General features: G+C 36.5%; 1 protein-coding gene across 4 annotated transcripts in view; it reads right to left on the bottom strand.

Moving 5' to 3' along the window:
* Window positions 1-18,193, bottom strand: part of SPIRE1 (spire type actin nucleation factor 1) — a 174,345-nt gene that overhangs the window by 143,310 nt on the left and 12,842 nt on the right. For all 4 annotated transcript variants that reach the window (XM_037508869.2, XM_054694224.1, XM_037508868.2 and 1 more), the window contains exon 2: window positions 11,548-11,582. In XM_037508869.2, coding sequence (XP_037364766.1) covers window positions 11,548-11,582 — 35 coding nt within the window. The remainder of the gene's footprint in view (window positions 1-11,547; window positions 11,583-18,193) is intronic.

Consider the following 18,193-nt stretch of genomic DNA (forward strand, 5'->3'; position numbering starts at 1 on the left):
CATTCAACTTGGAAAAAGTCTCTTCAAGAAATGGTGCTGGGACAATTGCACAATTACAGGCAAAGAATGATTCTGGGCCCTTACTTAGTACAGACTACATATAAAAATTAATTGAAAATAAAGCAAAGACCAAGTGTAAAAACTTAAACTATAAAATTGTTAAAAGAAACATAGAGGTAAAAGTTCAAGACTTTGTATTTAGCAATGGATTCTTAGAAATGATTCTAAGCAAGAGAAAAAAATGCAGGAAAAAATACATTCATCAAAATTAAAAATGTTTACACTTCAACAAACAACATCATCAAGAAAATTAAATCTAGAGAATGGGAGAAAATACTTGCAAATCATATATTAAGGGGCTTGCATTCAGAATACATAAAGAACTTTTACAACTCAATAATGAAATGATAAATAACCCAACTGAAAATTGAGAAAAGGATCCAAACACACATTTTTACAAAAATGTTCAATGGCCAATAAAGCACATGAAAACATGGTCAGCATCATAAATTATGAAACACAGATCAAAACCATAAGAAAATGCCATTTCACAATCACCAAAATAGCTAGAATCAGAGCGTCAGATAAAATGTGTTGGCATGGTTGTGGAGAATCTTCATATACTACTGGTGGTAGTGTCAAATGATGAAACTACCTTGGCAAATGGTCTAGAAGTTCCTCTAAAGTTAAAACATGAAGTTTTACATTGATTCAATAATTTTATTTCTAGGCATACACTCAGGAGAAATGAAAATGTATGTGCACACAAAACCTTGTACAGGAATGTGTATTAGCAACATTGTCCATAATAACCAAAAGGCGAAACAATTAAAATGTCCATCAAGTGGTAAATAGGTAAACAAAATATGGTATATCCATACAGATGAATATTCAACAATAAAAAGGAATGACATACTGATATATGCTATAACATCAATGAACCTTAAAAACACTTATTCTAAGTGAAAATCAATCACGAAAGAGCATATATTGTAAGATTCATTTATATGTAATGTCCAAAATAGGCAAATATATAGACAGAAAGTTAACTAGTGGTTGTTGGGGGTGGTGGTAGGATAGTGGGGGAATGAGATGATAGTTTAAGATGAATTCCTTTCAAAGGTGACAAAAATATCTAAAATTGATTGCAGTGATTGTTGTACAAATCTGTGAACATACCAATAACCAATGAATAGCACACCTTAAATGGGTGACCTACATGGTGAATTGCATCTTGATAAAGTTCTTTAAAAAATGATTAAGAAACACCATCATTAAAAGAAATTATATAATTACCACAACACTAAGCAAATCACTAAGTTTTATTGGTAATAGGATTTTTTAAGCTGTACTTTACATTATCTGCCAACTACATAAAATCTCTACCAAACTGAGGGAAGACATCAAGAAACATCATATTGAACAGCAGAAGCTCTCCTAATCAGCCTCTACCCAGCTACTTATCCACCTCATACTTCTCCAAGCCCTCTACAGATCACACTAATCTCCCATAGCTACTATGAGGCATAAGCAAGTTAGCTACAATTTGGGTCACCACTGCATTTCTGGCACTACCAGCTGAGCCACGGGCTTGCCACAGATCAGCTGGATTTATTCCCAAATCTATCTATAATCTACGTATGTATGTAAAGACAATTAAAGACAATCTATAATCTACGTAGGTATATAAAGTGTATAAACTGATAGGGAATGAAAACATGAAAAATATAAGGATGCAAGAAAAGTCTAAAAAAGAAAATAAGAATATAGCAAATATACATATCAGACATCATACATATCAAAGAACAATAACTCTAGGAAATTATAATCTGAAACAAAGCAAGAAGGAAGAGGAAAAACGAGGGGGGTGGAAGGAGGGAGAAATGAATTTCAAATGTGCCAAGTAATACCATAATGCTCCCAGTCAACATCTGATGATACATAAAATCTAAGTGGAGATTATCTATTATCACACCATTAATACCTGACACTCAGATTCTACTAATATTGATACCCACAAGAAACAATTCAAAGATAGAATTTACTCTAAGGATACACACAAGCCAATTTCCAGGCCATGTAAGTTAACGTCAACCAAATGGCCATGTAAATTCAGTCATGTTTGGAGCCTTCGATCCAAGAAAACAGGAGCAGAAAGTGAGCATTCTTCCTGTTCCTTAGTTAACTCACCAAGGGGAAAAAAATGTTGTTCTTATCAGCAGTTAATGGAACTTACTCTTTCAATTATTTTATAGAAGACATATGATCATTTTAACTTGTCATGCAATTTCAATTGTAACCCTTAAATTATGTTTTAAGATGGGATAAAATCTTCCACTAACAGAACAGACCCAACAGTTAATTGCCTTTTTGTTTATGAAGTTATAACCTTCTGTTTCTGCAATTCGGTTTGGTATCAAATACTATATTCACAATCATATAGAACAGGATCATCATGAAGCTAAAGTTGTGCACTAATACAAATATTTTTGTAAAAAATTAGTTCTATGTTAGATTTTTTGAATCATTTCTGAAATTAAGGTTTATCAAATGTCAATTAAAAGAGTAATTACCCATCCAATTATTACTATGAGCCAGAGATGAAATCAATCCAGTGGGCTAGTTCAGCTAGAGACAAATGGATTTTTTTAATGTTATACTCTGCATTAAAGCATGGTTTATCCTAGGCTGCACAGGGCACAAAAAATTTTCATGCAGTTCAGTTTAGGTCAAAACCTATATATACCCAAGATAGGATAAGTCCAAGATCTAACTCTCATGTACTTCTTTGCTCATCTCAAGATATTTCGGTTCCCCCACATGCAGACTAATTCAATATCTGATTTCCTAGGAAGTTAAATATATACAACAATTCTTAAATTGTTTAAAGGTTTAGAATCAGACCACTTCACAAATTACTATACTACAGAACCAAGTACTTACTTAACTTATGGAGTCAAAGGTTTATGGACTGAGTGACTGAAATAGTTAGAGGTAGGAGGTATATATAGAATAAGAGACACTCAGCCATTTCACTCTCCCAAATGAGGCAGTAAATAATTGTTGGCATTGTGCAGGTGCCTTATACTGAAGACCGAGGCTGAATAAAGACAGTGAAAGGTAAAATAAGCAGTTCTGCAACAAATTGCTTGTTTACTTAACATCTCTATACTTCAGCTCTAATCTTGAAAGTGCAAATATAACAGTATCCAGTTCATGAATTTGTTGTGAGGATTAAATCAGTTAATGTCTCTAACAGTACTCAGATATAGTAAGTTCTAGGTATTTTTTTTAATGTATGTGGGAATGAAACAGAATATGAACAATTAATATGAACTTTATTTCTAAGAAGTGAACATGAATCTTTGTTATTAGTTTCCCTCAGAAAAGCTTATATTTTTGTGGTATCCTATATTTTCAAAACTAGCTTAATCAAGATTGAAGTACTGACAAAGTTAATTTAACTTTATGTAATACTTGAACCTACTCCACTTAAAATATAGCTAATCTACCAAGGGGAACAACATGTTTGTTCTAGTTATTCATTTAACCTTCTTTACTGCTAAAGAGAAAGGGCCTCTGCATGCTTCATAATTAGCAGTGGTTAATAGAAGACAGGAATGTGATGAAATTGGGAAAGCTAAAACCAAGAAGGAAAAATTCCCTAACAAAATATTAAAAATTCAAATCCTTTACTGTTTTAATATTTTCAAATTCTCAGCAATTTTTTTCAAATATAAAGGCATAACTCACAAACTATTTAAATAATGGGTATAGAAAAAACTTGTAGAGTGGGGTGAAAGTTCCCCCCCTAAGCTGTGGGTCAGAGTTGTTTCTTTGACAGGCAATCACCCATAAGTACAGGTCAGTCGTTCAAAGTTTATAAATGATCAGTCTGAGCTATGAGCCAATACTGGAAGAAGTGTGGGGAACGCACTGTTTAAATTAAATGCCCTTTTCAAAATGAAAGGGAAAAAACACAGATCAGTGATTGCCATGGGGTAGGAGGAAAAAGGGGTATGGGGGGAATTTGGAACTTGATTGCCCAACTGAGTATGTTTGTCAAACTTTAAAAACTAAAAAGTTTAAATTTTATTACATGTAAACTATACCTTCAAAAAATAGAAAGAAATTAGGAAAAATATATAGCCTACTAAACAATCTGTATGTCTTTTAAAACAAATATTAACGATCTGCCTTTAGAATTCAGATGCTAAAAATACTAGTATAACTAAGTACATTAAAAAAAATTTTCAGTGGAGGAAGTCCTAGCCAGAGCAATAAGACAAGAGAAAGACATACAAGGAATCCAAATAGGCAAGGAAGAAGTCAAACTATCACTATTTGCAGACGATATGATAATATACATAGAGAACCCCAAAAACTCCACAGAAAAACTAATTAAACTTATCAATCAGTTTAGTAAAGTGGCAGGATACAAAATCAATGCACAAAAATCAGTAGCCTTCCCATACACAAACAATAAATCTGAAGAAGAAGAAATCAAGAAAACCATTCCTTTTATTACTGAAACAAAAAAAATCAAATACTTGGGAATAAACCTAACAAAAGTAGTAAAGGACCTATACAAAGAAAACTATAAAAATCTGTTGAAAGAAATAGAAGAAGACACAAAGAAATGGAAAGACATCCCCTGCTCATGGATCGGAAGAATTACCATTATCAAAATGGCCATCCTACCAAAAGCAATCTCCAGATTCAATGCTATTCCAATTAAAATTTCAATGTCATTCTTCAAAGAAGTAGAAAAAATATTGATGAAATTCATATGGAGCTACCAAAAACCCCGAATAGCCAAAACCCTCCTGAAAAAAAAAGAAGGGAATGGAGGCATCACTCTCCCAGATTTCAAACTATACTACAAAGCCATAATAATCAAAACTGCATGGCATTGGAGCCAGAAGAGCCTCACCGACCAATGGAATCAAATAGAAAACCCAGAAATAAACCCACAGATTTATGGTCAACTAACCTTTGACAAAGGAGCAAAGAATATGCACTGGAGCAAGTTTGTTCAATAAATGGTGCCGGGAAAACTGGGTCGCTACATGCAAAAGGATGAAGCTTGGCCACTACCTCACACCATGCACAAAAACCAACTCAAAATGGATTAAAGAACTAGACCTAAGACCTGAAACCATAAAATATATAGAAGGAAATATAGGCAAAACACTACATGACATGCACCTCAAAGACATCTTTACAAACATCACCCAAAGTAGTGATAGTGAAGGCAAAGATAAACAGCTCGGACTACATCAAATGAAAGAGCTTCTGCACAGCAAAAGAGACAATAACCAAAACAAAGAGAAATCCTGTGGGTCTGCTACTCCTAGGCAGCCTATTTAGCCACCATTTTGTCACCTAAACAAGGTCAAAGTGGTCTGGCCAGTTAGAACAGGAGCCCAACACTTCAGCCCTTCAAATCAAACAAGAGCACAAAGCTGGATCACACTGGGAAGGTTATGCATCACAAGGTATGTCCAGAATGCCCCGGGGGGCTGAGGACCAATGCAGAACATGTGCATCAGAAAGTATGTCCAGAATGCCCAGGGGGCTGAGGAACGATGCATAACAAATACTCCCAACTTATACATCACGAGGTATTACCAGGAATGCCTGGGGGGGCCGAGGACAGATGTATGACAAGGGACCCCAGAAGCTGATCAGTGGAGCGCCTTGTTGATAAGATTAGAACCATGGCTGGGGATTAGGGTGTATCATCAAGTAAATCAGAAGTGCCTGGAGGGCAGACTCACAATCCCTAATCTTCTACACCCTTCTCCTTTCTTTAATCTCCTTACAATCAATTATGTGTGTCAATAAAAGGGCCAGGATCTTGCTCTTCAGCAGCATACTGCATTATGTAGCCTGCTCCATGACTCCCGTTTGGCAGTGTGGTGTTGTCCGACGCAACAAAACCCCCCCAACTGGGAGAACATTTTTGCACATAACACTAATGATAAAGGACTGATCACAAAAATCTACAAAGAGCTGATGAGACTGAACAAAAACAAAGAAAATAATCCAGTCAAAAAATGGGCAGAAGAGCTAAAAAGAAACTTCTCCATATGGCCAACAGGCATATGAAAAAACATTCAACATCACTTGTAATCAGGGAAATGCAAATCAAAACTACCATGAGATACCATCTCACACCAATGAGAATGGCACATATTGAAAAAGCTAGCAACAACAAATGTTGGCGAGGATGTGGAGAAAAAGGAACTTTCCCGCACTGCTGGTGGGAGTGCAAACTGGTCCAACCACTCTGGAAAGCTGTGTGGAGATTCCTCAACCTACTAAAGATAGAGCTTCCATATGATCCAGCAATTCCACTCCTAGGTATTTACCCAAAAGACACAGTAACAGTAATTCCAAAGAGCACCTGCACCCCTATGTTTATAGCAGCACTATTTACAATAGCTAAGCTTTGGAAACAACCCAAATGCCCAAAAATAGATGACTGGATCAAGAAGATGTGGTACATATACACAATGGAATTTTACTCAGCAATCAAAAAAGATAAACACATGCCGTTTGCAGCAACATGGATGGAGCTGGAAGGGATCATGCTCAGCAAAATAAGTCAGAAAGAAAAAGAAAAATACCAGATGGTCTTGTTGTAGAGCAACCCCGATACAAAACGGGGTGCCTGACTGTGGGTCCTCACCCGCGCGCTTAAAAGGACTTATCAATGTTCTACTGCAGGCACACATGAAAGGTTAATAAAAGGTTTATTTACAAAGGGAAGGGGAAATGAGGAAATGTACAGCTCTGGGAGAAAAGTGGGAGACAAAGTTTTAAATGAGTCCTACCCGATTCGCCGATTAGGAATCCCAAAATGGCGCTCTGAGAGCTGGCCGCCAGCCAGGAGCGGTGAAGCCAGGAGGCGAGCGATCGCGAGCCAGAGAGCCCAAGGCCCACATGTTTGGTTTTTTATATCCAACCTGGCTGCCCAACTCCACCCTCAGGTCCCAGCCACCCTCCCTTGGTGGTGATGGGATTTGTCTTTCCCAGAGTCTTGATGGCTTTAGTCTGGAGTGGGGGTGGAGTCCACAAAGCCTGTATGGGATTAACTCAGAACATCACTTCCCCCTAACAGTCTCACTCATAGCAGGAATTTAGAAAACCTAAATAAGGGACCAGGAAAAAGAATAACTATAAGAAAGAAAAAATCAAAATCAACAAACAACTATGAACCAGAGACACACTATGGGGGGGATGGCGAGGAAAGAAGGGATTGGGGTCAAAATAAGGGGGTTGCTATTGTATGGGGAACATAAAAATAAAATTTAAAAAATTTTTTCAGTGGAAAAATGGTAAAATACTCAATTTTAAGGAATATTAAGCTAATATTGAGGTACAAAGTCACATAAAAGTTAATTACTGACTACGTATGGCTTCCTTGCTTTCCTTAACCTCATAATACTACTTGGTTTCTAAGAAAATAAGAAAAGCATTAAAAAGCAAATTTAAGTAAATTAGAGAATAATTCATAGCTGGATTTTATGTACTATAAAAACTATTGCATTTAAACCAGTTGAACACTTAGAGTTATATAGTTCAATTTAATGTCTCGATGAGGGTCCTGAAGTCCCTAAAAGATAAAGAGGTTCTGTTTTCCCTAGTAGTCCCTGAGGCTCCTAGTGGGTCTATGATACTGCTTGAAAGACTTTTTCCTTCCTAGGATATCACATAGGTCTCATATGAACAACACACTGCTACAGTCATCAAGTCAGGATTTACACTTAAAGTTCCTCATTCACAATCCATCTCTGGGTGAGTAGTTGAGGCAAGAAATGAGAAGGAAAGGATAGAGTGGGGATTTGAGTCCAGGAACAACCATCTTCTCTCCCTCCCCTCAGGACACACACGCACACACACATGCATTCATACACACACACACACACACCCACACACACACACCTTGCAAATCAAAGAAAAGGCCTGGGCAGGCTTTACTATGTGGAACAAGCCACTTGCTGTATTCCACCTCACCAGGATCCTTCTCACTTCTACTCATCTGCACAACTGGTTAGCAGCCCTTCTCTTAGTCTGGACACAATACCAGCAAGAGCTTGATAGTATTTTTCACTTAAAAAGGTCCGGGAATCTCTTCTTAATAGAAAATCAATTAAAGGACAAAAGACTCACAAGCAACCACCAATCTGATGCAGTAAAACCTCATTCTCAGGAATGACCCTGTCTTCTGGTTGACCACAAAAAGGCTGGCTTAAATCCACACATCACAGATTTCCTCAACTTCCCACTGTCTATCTCATGGCTGTTGTTTTTATTCCTCAGTCCCTAATTCTGTTTCTTAGGAAGAAATACTTCAGTTCTCTGTGCCCCCAAGTTTAAGTTTTAAACAATCCTTTTACATATTAAAAAAACAAAAATCACTGAGTTTCCAAGGAGCTTTTGTTTATGTTGGCTATAATCTCTCAATATTTGTTGTATTAGAAATTAACTCAAGAAAAGGTTTAATTAAATCACTTAAATTATTCATTTAAAATGACATATTAGGGCCTCCCTGGTGGTGCAGGCAGTTGAGGGCAGCACTGTGAAGCTGTCCGCAGCCTCTACAGTGCCAGTTCCATCACCACCAGCTGTGGAGATAACTCACATGGTGGGGCAGACCTCTCTGGTCTCGCCCACTGCTCCTCTCTGCTCCCCTCAGCAGTGTATTTCAGTCAGTCTGCCTGTTCTCTTCCCTGCTCTGTCTCTGGTGAATACTCTCCTCACCCTCCTGCGTATCTGGCCTGTACCCTGGTTCTTATATAAATAAATAAATCTTTAAAAAAAATAAATGACATTAATACACGTAGTATTTTCATGGAAAAAAACAATTTAAAAAATTAGTAAGAAGAGTGATACTGTTTTTCAATTTTTGTAATACTCTTGAAGGTGAAACAAGATGGCGCATCTACTCCCATGGTCAGTCTGGTATGACTGTCATAGTCATATAGTCCTGTAGCCTCTGAAAACTCCACTGTACACTCCAGAGAAAATGAAAGTCAAGGGCATAGAATGTCTTAGTGTTACTCTGGAAACAGTTTAAACTTGAAAGAGTATCAAGGAATTTCCCAGCATCCTCCCAAAGCTGGAAGAGAACCACTGCTGTAGTCAAGCCATCTTCTCTCACAAATCCTACCTCTGATTTGAGGGGTATCCACTCTCTAACTTGGACTCCAATCTCACTCTCTTAGCTCCATTATCACCACCAAATGTACAACCTTCCCTAATCTAAAAAAAAAAACAACAAAAAAACTGAAAAAAAAAAAAAAAAAACCACAAAAAACCTTCTACTTAAGTTGTCTCCTCCTCACCTCAAGTCTCCCAACTTCTTGAAGTAAGAAGTAGTTACTATTTATTATTTTATTTACCAAAGCAAAAACAGAATCATAAATTTCCAGTGTCATCCCTAAGACTATACCCTCAACCTATTTATATTTTGTAAGCTAATAATCAGAATGAATTTTTTATTATCTTGTGACTTATTGCCTATTCAAATAGTTAAATGAAAAAAATATTCTCAAGGAAGGTTACACTCTTTCAGTAACCCTTAATTTATTCCAATTCTTTTGGTGGCCTAAGGTGTGGGTCAAAGGAGTAGGATAAGACTCCCAGACAAAGAATGTACTAAACAAAATGTTAAAGCCATGTTGATTTTATACTGACACATCTTATTATCTAAATAATGTTGACAATTCTTGTATCATTTTGATATATATAACTGTAATTTAAAAACATTTAAATATATATTACCTTTAAAATTTCATAACCTGTGATATTAATAGGGATTACATTAACATTTTATAGTTAAAAAAGCAGTTCTAAGAGAAAAATTACTTGCTCAAAATTGCATAATTAGAAGGATGCACATCAGAAACCACAAACAGAATTTCTATTTTCACACTCAAACCATATCATATTATATTAAACAGTGCATCAAAAATTCTTAAAATATAAAAATAAGTTCTGGACAATTTTTTAGAGCTATTTTGGAAAAAATCATCACAAATTCCAAAGCTGAATAGAAAATACAGAAGTGAATTCTACAACTTCTGAAAACAAAAAGAACAATTTTCTGCTCCCTTATTAAAATGTAAAGAATGTAATGCATTTAAAATTAATTAAAATTTAAAGCTTACATTTTACTGAAAATTAGCTAGTTTACTAAAATCTACATTAACATGTGATATCTTAAAAAATTAGAAAAATAACTTCCCAAATTTTGTATTTAAGCATCGCAATTAACAAAGGAACTAAGAGTTGTAGGATGATACAACACCTTCTAAAATGCACTAAACATATACAGAATTCACGGATGCAGTCCTGAAATTCTTGCAAGGAACACATGGAATTGCATGGAAATTACTTAAATCTCACAATCATAATTTTTACATTATTTAAAGTATTAAAAAGTAATAAACTTTCTATATAAATCACAAAGCATTAATTCATTTTTAATCTTACTAAAATACTGCTTCCAAGTTCCCTATTTTATTCAACACCAAGACAGCTCCACAGAAGCTCAAAACATTTAAATGATTTGTTTATTGTGACACACCAGGCTGGATTATGAATTAAAAAATTCTAAATTGGGCCTCCCCTGGTGGCACAGCAGTTGAGCACTGGGCTGCGAAGTTGCCCTCAGCCTCTGCAGCACCGGTTCGATCCCCAGCCACTGGCGAGGGTCCCACATGACGCGCAGACCTCTCCTGCCGCCCACTGCTCCCCTCAGCAGTGTACTTCAGTCTTTCTGCCTGTTCTGCTCCCCGCTCTGGCTCTGGTGAATCCTCTCACCCTCCTGCGCTTCTGACTGTACCCAGTCCTTGTATAAATAAATAAATAAATCTTTTTAAAAAATCTAAATTTAAACTATTTCCTATTAAGGCTGTGAAACTTAGCTAACTCAATATCACAAATAATAATACAGAAAAATTTTAGAACTACAACACTAATCTTTATAACACACCCTGACATTTTAAAAATATGAACAGGGTAAATGATTTTCCTTCACATTTTACTCTCCCTAAATATATATGAAAGATATAGCTATTCTTAATGCACCCCTGTCAGAAGACCAAGAACCTGGAGTAAGATAAGCCATCAAGTTAGTCTCGAACCGCAAAGCTGTTTTGTTAAGAACTGTTTGAACAGGGCCTCCCCGGTGGCGCAGCGGTTGAGCGCTGGTTTGCGAAGCTGCCCGCGGCCTCTGCGGCGCCGGTTCGATCCCCGGCTGCTCCCCGGCCACCGGAGGAGGGTCCCACATGGCGCGCAGACCTCTCCTGCCGCCCGCTGCTCCCCTCAGCAGTGTACTTCAGTCCTTCTGCCTGCTCTGCTCCCCGCTCTGGCTCTGGTGAATTCTCTCACCCTCCCGCACTTCTGACTATACCCAGTGCATGTATCAAACAAGCAAACAAATAAATAAAGCATGCCTCTAAAAAAAAAAAAAAAAAAAAAAAAAAAGAACTGTTTGAACGGGTTTGTTAAGAACTGTTTGAACATTTCGCTTACCTCTGTTTCTGTGCATTGTGAATGTCCCAATTTACCTGTAATAAAAATACGAAGAGTTACTTTCGGATTTTAGCCTTTTTGTCATTGAGAGAAGTATTTGTGTTACTCTGGGCATGGCTTTATTTATATCTATGAAAATCTATGCAAATAAAAGGTAATGGAATGATCAAATATGCTAGAAAGTCCTTCTTAGAGATTTAAGTTTCAATTGGCTTATAATAAAAAAAAAAGACCAGAAAATATGCTTAATTGCATTAAGATATAAAACACATATAATGCTTAATATGCATATGTACAAATTAGTGAAAGTAAAAAAAAATAGTTTAAAGTTTTGCTTTCTTTTTAAAATACTTTCAAGGGCCTCCCCTAGTGGCACAGGTGGTTGAGCGCCGCGCTGTGCAGCTGTCTACAGCCTCTGCAGTGCCAGTTCGATCCCGGCCAGCCAGCGAGGGTCCCACATGGTGTGGCAGACCTCTCCTATTGCGCCCGCTGCTCTCCTCAGCAGTGTATTTCGTCAGCCTGCCTATTCTGCTCCCTGCTCTGTCTCTGGTGAATCCTCTCACCTTCCCACACATCTGGCCTGTACCCCAGAGTTCTGGTATAAAATAAATAAATAAATCTAAAAAAATTAAAAAAAAAATACTTTCAAGGCATTTAAATGGTACTTTTAAAATCCTCTGAAATACCTTCAAAAGTTTTTTTAGACTCCTGCAGTTTTCCCTAAATATATTTCCAGCTTAAAGACAGTGATCACTTCAATGAAAGCAGAAATGTTTCAAATTTATTTTCCCTACCATGATGGTTCTCTAATACATGATTAGGCAAAACTGTGTAATTAATAATTCTTGCAATAGAGGATCACCTAAAGAATAACTGGAACCGAACAAAATTTGGCTGAACCAAGATTAACTTCATTGTTGAAATACCATACCAAGGAAAATGTATGATTATATATTTCCATCAATTTGGGTAATTAAAACTACATTTAAAATACAGAAAGTTATTTTAAAGGAGAATCATTTATTAAATAGTTTCAACATAGAGATGACATTTATACTGGATACTAAAACATTTAATTTTCCAGTTTAAACTTTATAAATTTCATTGCCCTAAGTTCAAATATATGTTTACCTCTACCTCTTTCCATCCAACATTATCCTCCCTCTTAAACCCTTTTCTCCCTAGCCTACTACCCCCACACCACATCCAAAAGCAATTCTACCAGTTTGTGATTTTTTTCTAATGTTTAACTAGAATTTATATGACTTAGAGCAATGATGGTATCACCAAAAGAAAAAAGAAATCACAAATAATGTCTTTCATATCCCTCCCAACTCTTAAAATGGAGAATAAAGTTGAAACACACAATTTCTTTTATTATTTTTAATAAAATAATAAAAAGTATTATTTGTGAATTACCATTTTCTTACATCCTTGTTAATTTTTTTATAGTATAGGATTTCTCCCTTCAGGTGTGGTCACTATAGCTTTCCCACCACCAAAGCACCCATAGTCCTCCACCATAGTCCACTGTGCTCTTCCCCACTTTTCCCCTTTGATACCAAAAGCAGACAAGGACATCACACAAAACTGCACAGCAATATTCCTGATGAACTCAGATGCAAAAATCCTCAACAAAATCTTAGTAACCCAAATTCAATGTTAAAAGAATGAAACATCATAACCAAGTAGGATTTATTCCAGGGATACAAAGGTGGTCAACATACACAAATCACACCAACAAAAGATAAAGATCTCAAGTCATATCACTAGATACAGAAGCATCTGACAAGATTCAGTATCTGTTTATGATAAAAAATCTCCAAAAAATGGTGATAGAAGAAACATAATTAAACATAACAGAGACCATGTATGAAAAACACACATTTAACATTTTAACATTATACTTGATAGTAAAAAGATGAAAACTTTTCCTCTAAGATCAGGTACAGACAAGGATGTCCACTCTTATCACTACTATTCAACACAGTTCTGGAAGTCCTATTAGAACAATTAGGCAACAGAAAGAAGCAAAAAGGATCCAAACTGGCAAAGAATAAGTAAAACTATCATAATTTTCAGAGTATATAATATACATAGAAAATCCTAAAGATTCCATTTAAAAACTATCTAGAGGGCCTCCCTGGTGGCGCAGGGGTTAGGACACAAGCTATGAAGCTCTCCGCAGCCACTGTAGCATGAGTTCGATCCCCAGCCAGGGAGCTACCCACATGGTGCAGCAGACCTCTCCTGTCTCACCTGCTGCTCCCCTCAGCAGTATGTTTCAGTCACTCTGCCTGTTCTGTTCCCCACTCTATCTCTGGTGAATCTTCTTATCCCCCACACCTCTGGCCAATACCCCAGTTCTTGTATGCATAAATAAATAAATCCTTTTTAAAAAATTTTTTAAAAGATAAAAACTATCTAGAATCAGTCAGTACAATTAAGTGGCAGGCTACAAAAAAATCAAAATACAAAAATGTATTGTATTACTATATTCAAACAATGACTTAAAAGAGAAAAATAAATCAAGAAAACAATCCATTTACAATTGCATCAAAAAGAAATAAGTACCTAGGTGTAAAATCAATAAAAACTTTAAGATATTGTTAAAAGAAATAGAAGATACCAAAAAAGGAAAGAAGTTTTGTACTCATGGGTTGAAAGAATTAGCATTGTTAAAAAGCAATCCCCATCAAAATTCCTATGGCATTTTTTCAAGGAAATGGCACAACTATTAGTGAAATTTGTATGGAACCACAAAAGTTCTTGAATAGACAAAGGAATTCTAGCATAAAAGAAGAGTGACGTTATAACATGCCTAGACTTTATACTGCAAAGCTATAGTAATCAAAACAGTATAGCACTGGACAAAAAAATAGACACACATAACAATGGATCAGAACAGAAACTGCACTTACATGGACAGTTAACTTACGACAAAGGAACCAAAAGCATACGATAAAGTCTCTTCAACAAATCTGGTGTGGAGAAATCTTGACACCCATATGCAAAAGAATGAAAGTAATCTACTATCTCAAACCACATATAAAAATTAAATCAAAATGAGTTAAAGACTTGGATATAAAATAAATAGAAGAAAATATAGGGAACACATTACACAACATTGGATTCAGTGAAAGCAATAGTCTTGACTACAATGGCAGAAGAAACAAAAGCAAAAATAATGGAATTCTATCAAGCTAAAAAGCTTCTGAAGAGTGAAAGAAACACACTAAAATGAAGAAACCATACTGAATGGGAGAAAATATTTGCAGATCATCCAACAAGGGGCTGACATCTAAGACCTACAAAGAACCACATAACTTGATAAAATAACTTATAATCCAATGAAAAAATGGGCAGAAGAGCTAAATAGATACTTCTCCAAAGAACACATACACTTGGCCAACAGATACATGAAAATTGTTCATCACCACTTTTCATCAGGGAAATCTGAATCAAAACCATAATAAGATCCCACCTCACACCTGTAAGAATGACCTCAAGAGAACAGAAGCAACAAGTGCTGGCAAAAGTGTGGAGAAAAGGAACCATAATAGACTATTGGTGGGAACATAGATTGGTCCAGTCCCTATGAAAATAGTAAGCATTTTGAGATTCCTCAAAATATTAAAAATAGATCTATGATAGGTTCTAGCAATTTCACTTTTAGGTAGCTATCTGACATATATGAGAACACAAATATGAAGGGATATATGCACTCCTCCATTCTGTACAGCACTGTTTGCAATAGTCAAATTATGCAAACAACCTAAGTGCCAAATGTCAAATGAGTGTATTAAGAAGATATGGGAGATACACAAATACACACACACACACACACGCACACACACGCACACGCGCGCACGCTGGAATACTATTCAGCTACAAAAAAAAAAAAAAAAAAGAAAGAAACCTTGCAAGAAGGTTTCATAATCCTGGAAAGGATTATGGTGAGACATCAGAAGAAGATGACAAATACTGTGTGAGTTCATTTATATGTGGAATATGAAGAAACAAAGCAAAGGAAAAACAAACCAAAATAAACTCTTGGAATCTGACTACATAATTAAGGTTACCAGAGGGAGGTAGTTAAGCTAAAGGCAGAGGGCAGGTAGTTGAGCGAAAGGCAGTGGACTGTGGTGGTAGATTATTGAGACTTTCTTTGATGGTGGGTATAGTGTGGTAATAAACATCTGGAAAGGTGGGAACCTAATACCCTTAAATCAAACACTGTTGTAAGCCAACATTACTTTAATAAAAAAAATAAATTTAAAAAGCTAAAAAATAGGGACCTCCCTGGTGGTGCAAGGGGTTAAGAAGCTACCCCCATGGTGCGGTAGACCATTCCTGACTCACCCGCTGCTCCCCTCAGCAGTGTACTTCAGTTAATCCACCTGCTCTGTTCCCCACTCTGTCTCTGGTGAATCCTCTCACCGCCCCCACACACACCTCTGGTCTGTAACCCAGCTCTTATATGCATAAATAAATAATTTTTTTTTAAAAAGCTAAAAAAGAAAATAATTTCACGTCTTGTGCCAATTCTAACTGAATGCTATCTTTAGAAGAATCTAAGAGCAAGAATAGTGTGGAGGTACCCACTAGTTGGCAAGGTTTGCCATGGCAAGAGAAGGCATAGGGGCATATTTGACACTTTTGGTTAGAAGATGACATAACAGAAGTTTTTGTAAACTGTGATTTGGATAAAAATTTTCCCTAGTGATATTATTTCAGTTGACTGCTTAAATTTTGAGACCTAAAAAATACACTGAGATCACAGCACTATAAAACTTTTTTCAAGAATAAAGGCGTCCCTTAGGGCATCCCTGGTGGCTCAGGGGTTAAGCAGAGCACTGTGGAGCTGACCACAGCCTCTGCAGCATGAGTTCGATCCCCAGCCAGCCAGCCAGGGAGTTACCTACACGGCACAGCAGACCTCTCCAGTCTCACCCACTGCTCCCCTCAGCAGTGTATTTCAGTCAGTCTTCCTATTCTGTTCCTCACTCTGTTGCTGGTGAATCCTCTCGCCTCCTCCCCATGCACCTCTGACCTGTACCCCAGTTCCTGTATGCATAAATAAATGAATTTAAAAAATAAAATATTAACAGCAAAAAGTTATTAAAAGGTAAAAAAGTACTATATATTGCGCAGAAATTAAATACAGGTTATTCATTTTCCTATACATTAAACAGATAATGCCCCCTTTTTCTCTTTTTCAAAAGAGCTTTTTTTTTTCTTGTAGTTTTGTTTTTTGTTTTTTTAAAGATTTATTTATTTATTTATTTATACAGCACTGGGTACAGTCAGAAATGTGGGAGGGTGAGAGAATTCACCAGAGCCAGAGCGGGGAACAGAACAGGCAGACCGACGAAATACACTGCTGAGGGGAGCAGCAGGTGGCAGGAGAGATCTGTGCACCATGTGGGACCCTCGCCAGTGGCCAGGGATCAAACTGGCGTTGCAGAGGCTGCGGGCAGCTTCGCAGACCAGGGCTCAACTGCTGCGCCACCAGGGGAGGCCCTCAAAAGAGCTCTTTATAGACTCTTTCACCACACTGTCTGGCTTTCAAATATTTTCATTTTCCCTACAGTTCAACCCTTTATGCCACTGGATTATAAATCTTGAAAAACCATTAAATGTAATGTCTACAATTAAAATTAAGTAAATAAGTTTATTTTGGACCAGAAAATAAAAATAATATATAACATTTATATGGAAATCACTTAAAACTACAAATGGTGATAAAATACTAATTAACTTTGCCTGACATTCTCCTGGGCTGTTCACAGCACATTATAATCTATGCTAAAAAGCAAGTATAGCAACTAATCTATGCTTAAAAACCAAGTAAGGCAACTAAGATCCAATGACAGTATGAAGATCTAACTTTAGATTCTCTCAAACACAAGAATCATTCTATGAACTTCCAAACATTATTTATTTAAGACTTTTAAAGAAGTTCTTTATCCATCTTAAATCAAAGTATCTTGAAATACTCATTTTACAAATGGAAAATATCTTAGTAAAAGTATATTTTTATAGTTCAAAGAAGCTGATAAAAATGCCCTCCCATAAATTTCCTTATTTGATTCTCACAACAATTATATAAGAAGGATTGGACATATATTACTTCATTTACAGTAAAAGAAATAGAGTCAGCAGCTTGTCTGAGGTTATAACCAGTGATAAGTTTCAGAGTCAAGAATCAAACCAGGTCTGCAACTACTTTCCATGTTACCATGTGACATTAAACAGCTGATTTACAACCTCTTGGAAGAGCAAAGGAATTTGGTAGGAATCAACAAGACTTCATGGGGAAAATACTTTTTTCTGGGCCAATTTTATTTCCAATAAATATTAGTCATCATCTTCCTATCCTATCCTGTCCCCCCTGCTTTCACTGAGATCCAAGCATCCAAATAGAAAGTCTGAGAACCTTCATCTTCCTCACCCCCACACTGAAAACCAAAGAACTATGTCCTGGTCTATTTTCTAACTCATTTTCAATCTGACACTTTCTCCCCATTCCTACTGCCCTCCATCAGCTCCTTTATGAACAGCAATAATATTCCCTACTGGTTTGGGAACTTAATGATCTAACGCTAGTATGAAATATCTATTGGTATCCTTGTCCTCACTTTCA

This window comes from Talpa occidentalis, unplaced genomic scaffold (assembly GCF_014898055.3).
Source record: "Talpa occidentalis isolate TD23 unplaced genomic scaffold, MPIMG_talOcc4v2.1 talOcc4.13, whole genome shotgun sequence".
Taxonomy (NCBI): domain Eukaryota; kingdom Metazoa; phylum Chordata; class Mammalia; order Eulipotyphla; family Talpidae; genus Talpa; species Talpa occidentalis.